General features: G+C 30.9%; 1 protein-coding gene across 4 annotated transcripts in view; it reads right to left on the bottom strand.

Annotated features, from left to right (window-relative positions):
* Window positions 1-14,858, bottom strand: part of LOC107439361 (transmembrane protein 47) — a 60,511-nt gene that overhangs the window by 18,851 nt on the left and 26,802 nt on the right. Inside the window, exon 2 of one of the 4 annotated variants that reach the window (XM_087150914.1) lies at window positions 13,750-14,170. The exons of 2 other annotated variants lie outside the window; for them this stretch is intronic. In XM_087150914.1, the coding sequence (XP_087007040.1) occupies window positions 13,750-13,899 (150 nt within the window). In that variant the 5' untranslated portion in view covers window positions 13,900-14,170. Of the gene's footprint in view, window positions 1-13,749; window positions 14,285-14,858 lie in introns of those variants that run through there. One more of the 4 variants, XM_087150915.1, reaches the window with a different exon arrangement.

Genomic DNA, 14,858 nt, shown 5'->3' on the forward strand with positions numbered 1-14,858 from the left:
AATGGGAAGTACGATTATGATAATAATATTCAAAGTAATAATTTTATTCAAAAATTAAAGGCTTAAAACTAAAAGTAATGCTCGTGTATCGGTCTATATTAATATAATAAAAAATAAAATGTTTGTAAATAAATCCAAAATAACATATACAAACTACAATAAACAATAAATAACTATAAAAACATAATTTATGATTCCAAACCGCTAGTGCCAACATCAACTGCAAGGGGGAATTTTCGCTCCCGATCCTGAAAATCGTTCGAACACTTCAATTAGTTTGTTGGGCAGACAGGTTTGAAAAATGAATTTTTCTCATTAGTTTTTATTTTATAACCGTCATTGAACAGCTGACCCAATTTTGAGCTTACAACTACCAATCTTCAACTCCGTAACCCTGCAATTTCGAACCCAATCCAGAAAACAAGCGAACTATTAGATCAAATATTGGGAGAAACTTGCCTTCAAGGAGGACTTTTTTATGGACCTAACCCGCATTTACATGGAGAGGATAACCACGAACCTCCTACAGCTAGTCTGATGGCAAGGGGAGTCTAAACCCTGATCCGTCTACCACTGAAAATATTTTACGTCAGCACTGTAGTAGGTGCGAACCGGGTGCGGAATTCCAATCTGAGCCATCGCTGGGATCAGTACCCGGTTCACCTCATTAACAGGCGAGTGCTCTATCCCCTGAGCCACCACGGCTCTCTAAAGGGCTTAGCATTAGCCACTATTATAAAGTAAACTGCAATCGATTTTTTTCCAAATATTTTGAAGGGGGCCGGGATAGCCTGGTCGGTAGGGCGCTGGGCCCATATCCAAGAGGTCGTGGGTTCGATCCTCGCCGGCCGAAGACTCCCTGTGTAGTAAATGGTGACTGATGCACGTTAAATCTGTCGAGTCTTAAAGTCCTCCATGTTCCCAGAACAAATCAATACCTCTGGGGGTACTGATCCAGGAGTTTCCTTGTCTTCTGGATTGGTTCAAAATTACAAGGCTACGGAGTTGAACGTAAGTAGTCGTAAACCCATGAAATTGGGTCGGCTGTTCAACGACGGTTATAAAATAAAATATTTTGAAGGAGCCGCGATGGCTCAAGGGATAGAGCGTTCACCTTCCAAAGAGGTGAACCGGGTTCGAATCCCAGCAATGGCTGGTGGATACAAATCCGTATCCGGCTTGCCCGACCACAGTGCTGACGTGAAATATCCTCAGCGTTAGACGGATCATGTGTTCCTTTGCTCTCAGGCTAACCGTGGGAGGTTCTCGTGGTCTTTCTCTCCATGTAACGCAAATGCGGATTAGTTCCATCAAAAAAACCCTCCACGAAGTCAAATATCTCCCACTACTTGATCCAGGAGTTCCCTTGTTTTCTGGATTGGGTTCAAAATTACAAGGCTACTGAGTTGAACATTATCAGTCGTAAACCCGAAAATTGGATCAGCTGTTCAACGACGATTACCGATATATAAAATAAAATATTTTAAAGACATTATTTTGCCCATTTTTTAAAAAAAGAAGGAAAAAAAGGGGGGGATAGTAAAGAGTAGTAGTGCAGAAATAATGAAGGATGTTAAATTGTAATGTTTAGCAAGATTCAGGCAAAAGTGTTTCTATTTACTGATAGTTTATCAGAAAGAAACTGATTCATTTGCAAAGTGACTGTTGAATTAGCAATTTGAGTACCTTAGCAATTTTCCGTGAATCTCACTGTGATAGCAAATAAATTAATCCTATAAATTTGATTTGTGTTGCATAGAATGACCATTAAAAGGATATGCTTGTCAAATTTTTATACTTTAATTTTTTATGAAATTTTTCTTTTTTTGATCAGCAACTTAACGAGCCTCTTGTATAAGATAGTTTATAAGAATAATAAATTGTGAGTTTTTTTTTTTTTTTTTTTTTAACTGTTCAAGATTATTTTTTCCAATTGCAAAGTTATTATTTCAAAGAATTTAAAGGTAATTTTCCATACAAAATATCTGGTAAAAAAAAGTTACCCTAGTTGTGTGGGAAACTAGGCCAACCAGGATTTTAAATTTTTACAAAAAGCGAAAGAAAGGAAAATACATTTAGATATACCTATACATTATTTTCCTCTCACTATCTAAAAAAAAAAAAAAAAAAAAACACGGCATTTTTTTTAATAGAATTGAAGGAATCGATTAATCTTTAAAAAAAATAATTAAAAAAAAATTTAAGAATGAATAATAACGGTATTAACAAGTTGTACCACGGAAGACGTCTTAAAATGAATGAGATGTTATAAATTCAAATTATGGTGCTACTTGATTTCCACAGCGACCGCTATTAAAACGACGCCAAGAATAACGCCAATCTAGAATTTTTTTTAAATTTTATAACCGTCGTTGAACAGCCGATCCAATTTTTTGGGTTCACGATTAATATTGTTCAACTCCGTAGACTTGTAATTTTGAAGACAAGGGAACTCCTGGATCAAGTATAGGGAGAAATTTGCTTTTGTGGAGGACTTTTTGATGGAACTAACCCGCATCTGCATTATACGGTGAGAAAAATCACGAAAACCTCCCCCGGTTAGCCTGACGCCAAGAAGAATCCAACCCATGATCCGTTTACCACTGAGGATATTTTACATCAGCAGTGTGGTTGGTGCATGGCTTCTATATCTCCGCGATTGCTTTCAATATTAAATCAAAAGGCTTGTCCCCCCCCCCCATAGGATTTTCGTCACATGAATTCCGTAAGATAATCTAGATGATGACGAGTCGTGTCTCTTGGCCTTTTGTACTTAACACAAAAAATGCTCTTTTTTTGGCGACAACTTTTCACATTGCATTGCCACAATCTTCCCTTTATGTAAAGGGAAGATTATGGCGCTTTTATTTCGTATCCATTTACGCATACAGCGAGGTATACCTTTTATTTTTCCTGAAAAAACGAAATTTCTTAGAGCCATAAAAAGGAGCACCACACAACATTAATGAGATACTCTAATAGATTCACCCCACAAAACAAATCACGCACCTTTACCTGAATTTATGAAGGGAGGGGAATGAATTTATTGCAGGAAAAAAATTGGGGGAGAGGGAGGCCCTGAAGGGAAAAAAGAGATCGATATCACACTCCACTATCCCCAAACACTATCGACATTTTTTCCCTTTTTCTCTAGGCGCAATAACTCCCATACAAGGTTTTTACTCTAGGACAAGGCCCTTTGGTATGCAGTGCATGCTAAGAATGAAATTCATCATGGAGTTTTTTTTTTTTTTCCTTCTTTGAAATCTACGATGCTGTTTCAATAAACTAAAGCTGAGGTTATGATGAAAAATGAAGTCGTCTCTGTGACAAGGAAGGAAAGAAGCTAGTAGTAATAAAAAAGGTGTTTCCCCTGTGAATAAAATAAAAAATAAAAAAAATGAAACATATTTTTAAAAAAATTTAAGAATGAAATGGTTATTTTAGACGGCAAAGAAAGTTAAAATAGTCACATTATTTTGAACTCAAACAATGACTGATAAAAAAAAAATAGTGCGTGGAGTCCCTCCGCGCGGAAGAAGTGAAACTTCGTAATGTGGAAATGAAAATAGGAAGGGCTAGAAATTGATTTTTAGTGTAATCATATTGTTTCTTTAAGACAAACTTTATTAACAATGCTTACAATTCACAATTGATCGCATCTTTTAATTATCATTTTCGAGTGGAGAAATATCCAAATCTATAACATTTACAATGGGATTATGATAACTAAAGTAAGATACCAAATGTTTGAGTTCTATTTTTTCAATATTTCTTGCAAAAACTGCATCAGTGGTAGTTCCCCCTGTTGGATCATTCCTACCATTTATCATTTCCAATCCAAATTTGTCTTTAAGGAAGGTTAATAATGTTTCAGCTTCAGGTAACGAGAAATTCACATTAAAATCTCCTGCAAGGATCACAGGCCGCTCACAATAATCAATTTCTTCACCAGTAACGTCTGCCAGAGCTTGTGCCATGCAGTGGATAGTCGTAGCAATAAAGATTTTGCAATAAATAATTTAATATCCCTCATGGCTACATTTGGTGAAATATAAATGGCAATTAGAAAAGAGAAAACCTAACAATCAATTGATATTCACAAGAGACATACCTTGACATAACCTTAAATCCGTGGGATTGTTTTCACTCATTTTTTACAACTGTTATCCACTAAGTTTGAAAATAAAAAATACTACCCTATTAAATTATACGTGTATCAAATCAAACTAAAATATTTATAGAAAAACAATAATTTTATGAATTTTATTATTTTTATGCTAGTGAGAACCAAAACAATATGGAAATGAATGAGGGAAAACTGGATCCTACCACGTGATTTCCCGACCAATAAAAATGTAGCGTTAAACGTTTAACGCAACCTTGTTGGAAGTCGCATAAGAAGTATAACTTCAAAAATTTTTTTTTAATAGAAAGCTTCATAACACCCAGAATCCGTAATAAATTGAAATGTTCGCACGTAATTTGAATCATAATGTCAGATAAAAAAAATTTAAGTTTTATGACGCTACAAGTTTCCGAAATTCGCGATCGCAACGCTCGAGTACGCCGTCTAGCGGGAGCCTGTAAATATCGGACATTAATTTATCACGTTTTCATTTAGTTCCATCAAAGTCATTGACTGAATCAGACGCCATTTTTTAGCAGCAAATAAGAAACAAAATTTCCCTAGGGAAAAGGCCGAAGAACTTGAAAAAAATCTCCAGAATATTAGTAAATCTTTCAGGAACAGAACACGCCAAACATTTGAAGAAAAATTCCTCAATAATTTTTAATTTCTATTATCAACAAACTTGCAACTGATGACTTCCGATTTCGGATACTGTTACAGATGTGTGTATTAAGGTAAAATGCATTTCTTCTGTCTTCAATTCATTACGAATTAAAGTGAAGTCAACATTGCTTTCGTCATTCCAGTGAATAAATATGAATTCAGAACATACAGAATTGTAATAGTTATAGCATATTCTTCTTCGTTATAGAATAGTATATATTTCTGTATCCATATAATTCGGAAAACAACAATAAAAAATTATCCAAGTTACTTGAAATAGTGCCATTTGTGCTGATTCTTAATTAATTTAAATCGTTTTCTTGGTAAGTTTTTTTTAATTTTGAAAGAATAAGTTCAACTAGAATTCAGCTATTCTGTTTTTAGCTACATATTCAAATTCATATCAATTATAAAATTTTGCTGTGTAGTATGTTATCTAAAAGTAATGAAGGTATAAACTATGTATCTATTATTTGAGAATAAAGTTTTCAAACAAGGAACTTATCATTTTGGAATTCTCCGGGAATCATAAATCAGGTAAGTGCAATGATTTTTACAATAAAAAATTTGCTTGTAAATATTTTTTTTTCATTTGATGATGGTTCTCTACAGAATGGTTTTTTACGTCTGATTAAGAACTATAAGAATAATAAAAAAAGAAACAATATGAAAGTTTTTATTTCAATGTTAATAATTCTTAAAATCGTTTTTTTTATCCTAAGAATTCTTTATTTTCCGTTTTTTAGTTTATAATTTTTTGATAAAAATTGCTCTCAAAATACTTTTGAAAAATTAAATGGTATAACATTATGTGTTTATGTATACTTCTTGTATATTCCAATGTTTGAAATAATATGATTCAGAAAAGTATGGAATAAAAATTCGGTACTTACGACGTATTAACGCCACCTCCGCTACAGATTTGGCGGTTTTTAAGTGCCGCCAATCTACACTTTAAATTTTTGCGACAGTTCATAAAATAAAACACTTTATTTAAAATCAAAATAGTTAATTGGATTTCGGTGGAAAATGAGCCGATATAGAGTTTAGCATAGATTCAAAACAATCATATCGCCATATGAACTCTGATGAATAAGATTCCAAATGAAATAACATTTCCAAAACGTACGTTTGCCAAGATAAAGTTTTATGTTGTGGGAATTGGTACATTTTCGTTTTTTCGGTAAAATATTTCCCTCCTGAAAAAATAAAATTGCATCTTGTTTTGTTTTTGGCAAATCCCAAAGACGAATATTCGTAGCACTAAAAATGGCGACAAAAAAGAATTGTTTTTTTTTTTGTTTTTGTTTCGTCAGCATTCTTTATTTTACGTTTCTTAGTTTCTAAATAATGATTTTTATTGAAACTTGAAATTTTTTGATAAAAATTGTTGTCAAAAAACGTTGTTTACAAAATTAAATTTCATAAAATTATGAGGCTTATGTATACTTTTTGTTCATTTTAATTTTTGAACTAATATGATTCTTAAAACTATAGAATGTAAAGTTTAAATGGGCCTTTCATGTTATATCATTACATTTAGTAATACTATTTCTCGGGCATTAGGTTTTAACTCTTATAAGAATATACATATTTTTTTCTGTCAATGTACAAATATTTTTCCGATGTGTTTTGGATATTCCTTCTCTAATAAAAAGAGATACCATTTTGTTTTCGGTTGTACAAGAAAGAAGATCAAGCATTTTTCTTTTTTAAATTTAATAAGCCACATTAAAGAAGGAACGTTGCAATGCTACACGCTACATTAACGACGTCTCCAGAGTAACTGAATGACGGTTCATATGGAAATCGCAGGTAAGCGTCTCATACAACAACGCCCCCTATAGTTCGTTGCGATCGCGAATCATGACATATTGAAATATTCATACATAGTTTAAATCTAATCAAGGATTGATAAAAATGTAGAGCTTTGTCACGCTATATGGCGCTGCAAATATTAAAAATTAAAAAAAAAACACGATTTTGAGACAAATACCATGAATGCTAAAATAAAATTTAAAAAACTGATAAAACAAAATTTATTTTAAAAAAATGTTTGCAACAAGTACGTATTATAAAAAAGTTTCCAAGTATATAAAAAATCTCAATTTGAATTATTCGCAGCTTACATTGATTTTTCTATTTCACGGCAGTATACGGTTCTAAAATTAATGTTAAAATTTTAAATATTAAGCCTAGTAATAAATAAATGCCATGCGTCCAATACAATTGACTAGCCATTTTACAGAAGGCCAGCATTTAATATAGCTGGTACCCATCGAACTACATTGGCTGCCATTAAGGATCGAACCTCAGTCTTTCGCAATAACAGCTGTGTCTTTAACCGCTGAGCCATCGCTGCTCTTTTAACGGTTTTTAACCAGTGATGTTGTATCACCCCATCTAAATAGTATTCCGTTATTATTACGTTTTTGATAATAATTCAAAATACGAAGCTTAAAACTAAAAGCGTTGTTACTTTTTCATTTCATAAAAAAAGTAATTATATGATATCTTATTAAGCAATGATAAAGATTTTTGCAGTAAATAAGCTATATTGACTTTGTTTTATTACTATATTGTTTTACCGCAAATAAGCTATACTGACTTTGTTTTATTACTATATTGTTTTACCGCAAATAAGCTATACTGACTTTGTTTTATTACTATATTGTTTTGCAGCAAATATAGACTTTGATTATAAATTTCATGTAAAACTGTGCTCAGACAAAAGTATGTAATTAAAATAACAAATACAAAATGACTATTTAAAATTCCAAAACAAAAAATATTTATTAAAATTTAACTTTTTAAATAATTGCTAAAGGATCATTTCGGTTAATTTCGTTTGGTTTGGTATAAAGGTTGTGCATAAAGTTGTAATGGTAATCGAGCAAAATGATTAAGTTAAAATTTTATCCCATTAAAATCGGAAATTAAATTTGTTCCGTCTGCCCTAAATTTGCATAAATGTTAACACTAAAGTGTAGAAATCAGTTAATCTACAGATCACCTAGTTAACGTGCAGATTAGATTAATTAGGGTAAACTGTTAAGGTGCCAATCATTGTTTCAGTTCTTCAACTACCTAGATAATTTGCATATTACCTACTAAGCAGTCGTTAAAGTGAACAAAAATATTTTTGCTGGAACAGCAACGTTTTTGTACGCTTAAATTAACAAATGTAATTTATTTATTTTTCACTAAGAATCAAGTTACAACAATCAACACAATAGTTGATAGAATCAATCATAAATTCCTTTATAAACTAATATCATAAATCAAACGGTTTAAAATATTATTATAATTGAGGAAATTAACGTAAGTGTCATTTAAATTATTTTTCAATACTTAGAGAATCAAATCAATACAATTAATAAATGAACGAACTATAAGAGAAAGATTTGAGCTCAAACGATACTGAAGCCGTTAAAGTGTACAGTCGGCAAAAAAAAAAAAGATATCACCCTGAATAACTTTCGCTCTAATGATCGGATTTTCACGAACTAAGTGTTAATCTTAATGGTTCCTGGGGGTGACCTCAAATATGCTAATTAATTAGTGCTAACTATTAATTAAGTTACGAAATCAGACACAAAAACGTACTTTCTCTGAATAAACATATATTTTTTCTTACATATTTTGATTCTTAACCTTCAAAATATAGGGGGTAGCCGCAATCTGGGAAATATGGTCCCCATAGTTTGGTCAGGAGAGCGATCCAAAGTTCGTACCCCTTAATGTTAATTTCACTTTTTACGTTTTTAGTCATATTTTAAAAACTAATAAAGCAATTCGAAGAATATTTCACCCAGTCATAAAACTCATTTACCCAAAGATAATTTCACGAAAAAAATAATTTTTAATAATTGTTAATTATTTTTTATTATTTAATTAAATTAAGGATGAAAAATTTTTGAATTATAAGGTATGAATTTTTTTATACCATATTAATCTACATATTTTTCAATTGAAAAATCTAAAGTTTCAACTGTTTTTATTTATTAGAAGCTGAGAAAAATTAAAATTAATTATTTTTAAAAAAATAATTTGGCGACAATGAAGAAATGATTAAATGGAGCGATTAATATTAAAATGTGATAAACTCGCGAGGAACTTGACTTCGCGCGCTTAGCATAAAATTTCATTCATATTTTTTTCGCTAATAATCGTTTGCTTATCTTTTCATTTTTATTTTTTTAAGCTATAAAATACGATGTTTCTTCTTTAGTCGTCTAAAATTCTATTTGCAATTTAGTAAAGAAATTTGAATAAAACATTTTATTGAATAAAATACATTTTATTCAGAGAATGTGGAGTTTTATAAAAGCATGCTTCTGATAGAATATGATTAAACAACAGATTGTGCTTCTTTAATGTGATTATTATTATTTTTTTCTCAATAACTGATAAAATTTCAATAATATACATACGAATGAATAAATTTGGAATAAAATATTCATCAATTTCTTGAATATATATTTTATAAATATTAATAAAAATACGCAGTCAACATTTTTAAGCATCTCTCACAACATCGCAAATTTCTCAAAATCTTATAGGGTAAACTAACCAGTGAAGGAATACTTAAGCTTAGCTTGCCTTTAAAAAAAAATCATAAAAATTTCAAAATTTGTAATTTTAGCTAAATGACGTATTTGTTATTAAATGCATGTCGGCGCAGTGTTTTCACTACAGCGCGAGAACGCGAGAATCTCGCATATTTTTTTATATCCTCGCATTAAAAAATGATAACCGCGAGAAATTCGCGCATTCTATAAACCTATTTCAAAATTCGGGAATTTCTCGCATTTTGAAAAAAATTTCTCATTTGCGCCATTTAGAATAAAATCCGTTTCACTTTTCTTCCTGGATCTTTTATTATTTCCAAAATCTGCCCCATTATCTAACTTCCCTATTTACCAGTATTGTTCAGAACCTTTAAGAACAACAGAGCACCATCCTTCCGAACCACGGAACCTCTTTCAGAACGCATTTCTCTGCAACCACGTGTTTACCGTAGGTAAAGTTTCTTCATGTAAGATGTTAAAATTTTTTGCTCGTTAACCCTTTCGAGCCGACTGTCACATATATGTGACAGCAAGAAACGCGCTCACTTCCCGGCCGACACACCCGCGTGTCAGAGAGTTTTCTCGTTCACCCCCGACCGTCACATATTTGTGCCAGCGTTTCGGAACGTTTTAAAAAATGAAATTTCTTCCAAAAGATGGCATTGTATGTCCATATGGTTTCAGATACATGTAGATTTGACCTTCTACTCAAGATGAAAGTACATTCACGTGGTTTTTAGGGGAAGGAGAGGAGGGGGGGAATGTTTTATGAGGGCTCTTTAAATTAGCACGTGATATTTATTTACAGTAAGTAAGGGAGTTTTTTCTATCTCTCGCTACTTTCGATTTTCGGATTAGTTTTTAGTGGATAATTAGATCTTGTAGGCTTGAATTTTTTTTTCTTTTTACCGTTAGAATGTCGAAGCGTCGAAAATTTTTAACTGAGCTGGAAATAGAGGAAATTATGCGAAATATTTAAACTTATTAATATTTATATTACATTTAAACAAGAAATAACTTAAGTAAATAAAGTATCCATAGAAATATATATAAAGCATATGTCACTTAAATACTCTACAGAACAATATTAAACAACGCGCTGATATTTCAGTAATTTCATGGAATTAGGCTTAACATCGAAAAACCCTCCGGCCCTGGGGAGACACACGCTAGAGAGACTGCCGGCCTCAGCGGTAAGCGCGCTTTCGCGCTTTGCGTCGCGAAAGGGTTAATGTAAGATGGACAAATACCTTGTAAAGCCAATATCTTCTACTCCGAAACGGACAAATGAAAATGAAACAAATGTGGGTAGAAACGATCAAAACGAAACAAATACGCATTTGAGCAACCTAATGAGAATAGCTGATGAAAAAGTAGATGTAGAACATTTTCCATTTGATGATGCTGCAAAAATATTCAATGCTTTAAAAATTAGAAGATATTCAAAATGCATTATGATTAAAGAAATGATTTTTTTTTCAAGTCTCTTAGTGTTTTTTTTTTTTTTTTTTTTTTTTTTTTTTTTTTTTTTAATTTTTGAAGTCTCACTTAACTTTTTGAAATCTCACCCTGTTTTTGAGAAAGGGTGAGAAATTCTCACCCTTTTTTTTCTGAGATGAAAACACTGATGTCGACATATTTGTTATTAAATGCAAATTATGTAAAAAAAATTTAGATAACTTACATAATATTGTTTTAAGCTTTTGGTGGTTTAAATAATAAGTAGTAAGATAACCAAGTGAAGGAACAGTTCTTAAATTGAATAAACACTAAATTTTTCAGTGAATGAACACTTAATTTTGAGAATGTTTGATGCTCGTTAGGAATCCTTAGGCCACACAGATATCTGTCACCCTGTAGATGCCTGAATTGACGGATGTTAACACAGGCGGTCATAAGGAAAAAAAAATCTTTTAAGTTTTCGTGCCCCCATTTCAGTATCTTAAGGGCCTTACGAGCTCTGTTTAAAAAGAGAGTATCATATCAGATATATTATATATATATATATATATATATATATATATATATATATATATATATATATATATATATATATATATATATATATATATATATATATATCTGATATATATATAACAAAAATAATCATAGTAGCAGTATTTGGTGGTAAATGTAGCTTATCGTAATTGAAGAATATGCTGTGCGACATTTTATGGTGAATTTGCGAACGTAAGTTTCAGAATGTATCGAAACATGTGGATGCTATTTGCTAATCATCTTTATCCAAAGAAAACCATGTAACGTAAATATCTAGCAAAATGAAGCAATTTTTTAAACAATGAATCATACAATATGCAACATATTATTTCAATATCTTATTCTTAAACATAACATATTTCAATGTTTTTAAAATGCCACTAAACATTCAGCAATTCATTGAGTTATAGAAAAAAGAAATCGTAAATTACAGAAAACCTTGTGAATGTGCATTAGAATTACTATACAATCTACATTTTATTTTTCATGCACTTTTTTTTTCTTCAAACTTTCATGCCTAGAAGACTCGATTAAAGCTGTAAAAATCATTATCCCTAAAATTTTGTATATAGCTATTATAAGTTATGTTAATTTGATTTTAGTATGAAATCCTCGAATAAACATAGCAAAAATAGCATAATCTAAATAATATCAGATAAAATGTTCATGTATTTAAATTCTGAAAACTTATAAATCGATTCAAATTTTCTTTTCAAAAGAGATTAAAATAATTTTTTATTTTATTTATTTATTTATTTATTTATTTTGCTTTTTGGACATAAATGAACTTAAAAATTGTCTATTGCCTAGAAACTTCGAGGTGTTTTCTATTAACTATTAATTAAACCTCTCAGAGCAATCACAAAACATTATTTCAATTTTTTTTACAGTCAGAAATTGGTTGCCTAGCAACCTAGTAAAATTAAGCGTTTCTCTTATGAATCAGTCAAGGGTTATCTTAAAATATTTATTTGCGCAGGCGACTTTTTTTGGCGGTTTTCTGGACTATCGCCAAATATATAAACCTTTATTGCAACCCAATTTACGACCCAATTGTTTTAAAATTTTGTCTACCCCCCCTAATTCAAGTGTCTAGATTCCAAATATGTAAAAAAAAAATATATGTTTATTCAGAGAAAGTACGTTTTTGTGTCTGATTTCGTAACTTAATTAATAGTTAGCACTAATTAATTAGCATATTTGAGGTCACCCCCAGGAACCATTAAGATTGACACTTAGTTCGTGAAAATCGGATCATTAGAACGAAAGTTATTCAGGGTGATATCTTTTTTTTTTTTGCGGACTGTACATTACCTGGGGAAAATGCCGAAAACACTGGATTCCGCACCATAACAGAACAAATCAATGAATGTGGACATTAATGGCTTTTAAACTTTAGCCGATTTTTTTTAAATCCTTTAATTTAATTGTTTTTAATTTTGATGCTTATCAAGAAACAAATATGATCTAACATTTAAAGCGATGCCAGAGAAGAAACACCACAGAGAAATAATATTTTCTTTTTAAATGGTAAGGAATGAAAACGCTGTGTTCATTAGAAAATCATAGCTGCTAATATACATAGGGAAAAATCCAGTAGATTTTACGAAATAGAAATTCCATGACAACTGTTGCATAATATTTTACATGTAGGGAATTTTAGAGATTTTTGTTGTCATCAAAATACAAAACTTTATTACACTAATAACTATTAACGGTCTACAATATTTTCAATTTAAGATCGACATTAAATGAACTTTTTTTCTATTATTATTATGTCCAATCATAATTTTGACAGGTGATTTATTATTGATGGTTCACACTAGAAAGACTGAAACTTAGTGTATATACCTATATTGCCCAAAAGCAGTCAAAATGACAGTATTGTGAAAGAATAACCAATGTGCAAAGAAATTTGTTTAATTAATTTTCAATATTTTTAACGTTAGTCAGATAGTTAACTGATATTAATAATAGCTAGTACAATCTAGTGTTAAAAGATTTCTTAATTAATTGAAAAAAAGGAGTTCTGAATAAAAATAAACTGAAAATTTCAGAACAAAAGAAAAGCTTTAAAATGATTATTATAAATGAGGCTTGGTCATTATGCACTAGTAATACTTATTTAAATATTCAAGCAACCAATAAATTGTGTAAAAATTCTATTTCAATGGGGATTTTTTTAAGGAAACTTACGCAATTTAAGGGAATATATACAAAACCAGGTACAGGTACAAAAATCAGAAAAATTTTTATTAAATCAGTAGACCAGGAGAAACTGGCAAAATCCAGTTGTCTACTGGTAAATCCAGTAGTGTTGGCAGCTATGGAATACAATACCAACTTTTGTGAGAGACAGTAAAGAAGCAAATATTAAATACTCACTTGAATCAGTTCATTCCGAATAAGATTGGTGATGCAACAACAGTCTTCATACTCGGACACCTCATCTTCATCGTATTCCTGGTAATCGTAAAGGTCAGGAGGTCTGGCGATGACCTGTTGCCCATTAGGCACAGGATAAGATGACCGCATCACTTTTTATTACACACTTTCTTAATCCAGACTGGCTAGTTCAATGCACACCAGGATATTGATAAACCGTAATAATAATTTTTGAGTTTCACTGAACAAACTGCGACCAAGAAATCCATTTTCAAGTTTGTCTGCTCGAAGACTCAAACTGGATCGTTCGTAAAGTAAAAAATAGTTCTTCTACGAAAGGGAGCAAACTAATCACAGCTGAATGGAGCACATGATAGGTCTGGTACGCATCATTCGCGCAAATATATTTTCCCAAAGGTGACTGAAAGAAAAATCAACAAATCCGTTGGCAGGATATTTATACTAAATATATGGCTGTCTCGTAAAAAAAGATTTCCCAACGAAAAATAAAGTTAAAATGAACGAACTCACATCGCTAAAAAAGAAAAAAAAAATGTTAATCGCAGGAGCAAGTTATAAGTTGTTTTTTTTTAATATAAAATATTTGAAAGCAATAAATCAACTGTGCAAATCAGTAGAATATCAACCCTTTCACGCAGATAGGATACCGGTATCCCTTTAATACTTTTTTTTCCGAAGCTCTAATTACGAGCAAAAATATATTTCGGTATTTTTTAATTAAAAACAGTCTAATAGTAATTAAAAATATCTGTTAGATTATCGGAATTATGGTTAAACTAAAATATAAAATCCAAAATAAAATAGTTAGTAATTTTTTTTCCATTCATATTCAAAAATTTATTCAAGCAATTTTGTAAATTAAAGAAATTTCAATGATGAATAACTGTCTTTTTTAGATCTAAACTGCAAATAAATGCGAATTAGAAAAATTGCTAGGAAGTGAGCCTTGTTTGAAAAATTCTAACGCAGAAAAAAAAAAAAAAAAAACACCGATGTTTCATGCTAAATTAATAATACCATATGTTATTAAAATGTTAAATATAATATTTTTGATGTTATTTTGACCTAAAATAACAAAATAATGAAAA

The sequence above is a fragment of the Parasteatoda tepidariorum genome, chromosome 9, assembly GCF_982258835.1.
Source record: "Parasteatoda tepidariorum strain Cologne lab strain chromosome 9, Ptep-v5.0, whole genome shotgun sequence".
Lineage (NCBI taxonomy): Eukaryota > Metazoa > Arthropoda > Arachnida > Araneae > Theridiidae > Parasteatoda > Parasteatoda tepidariorum.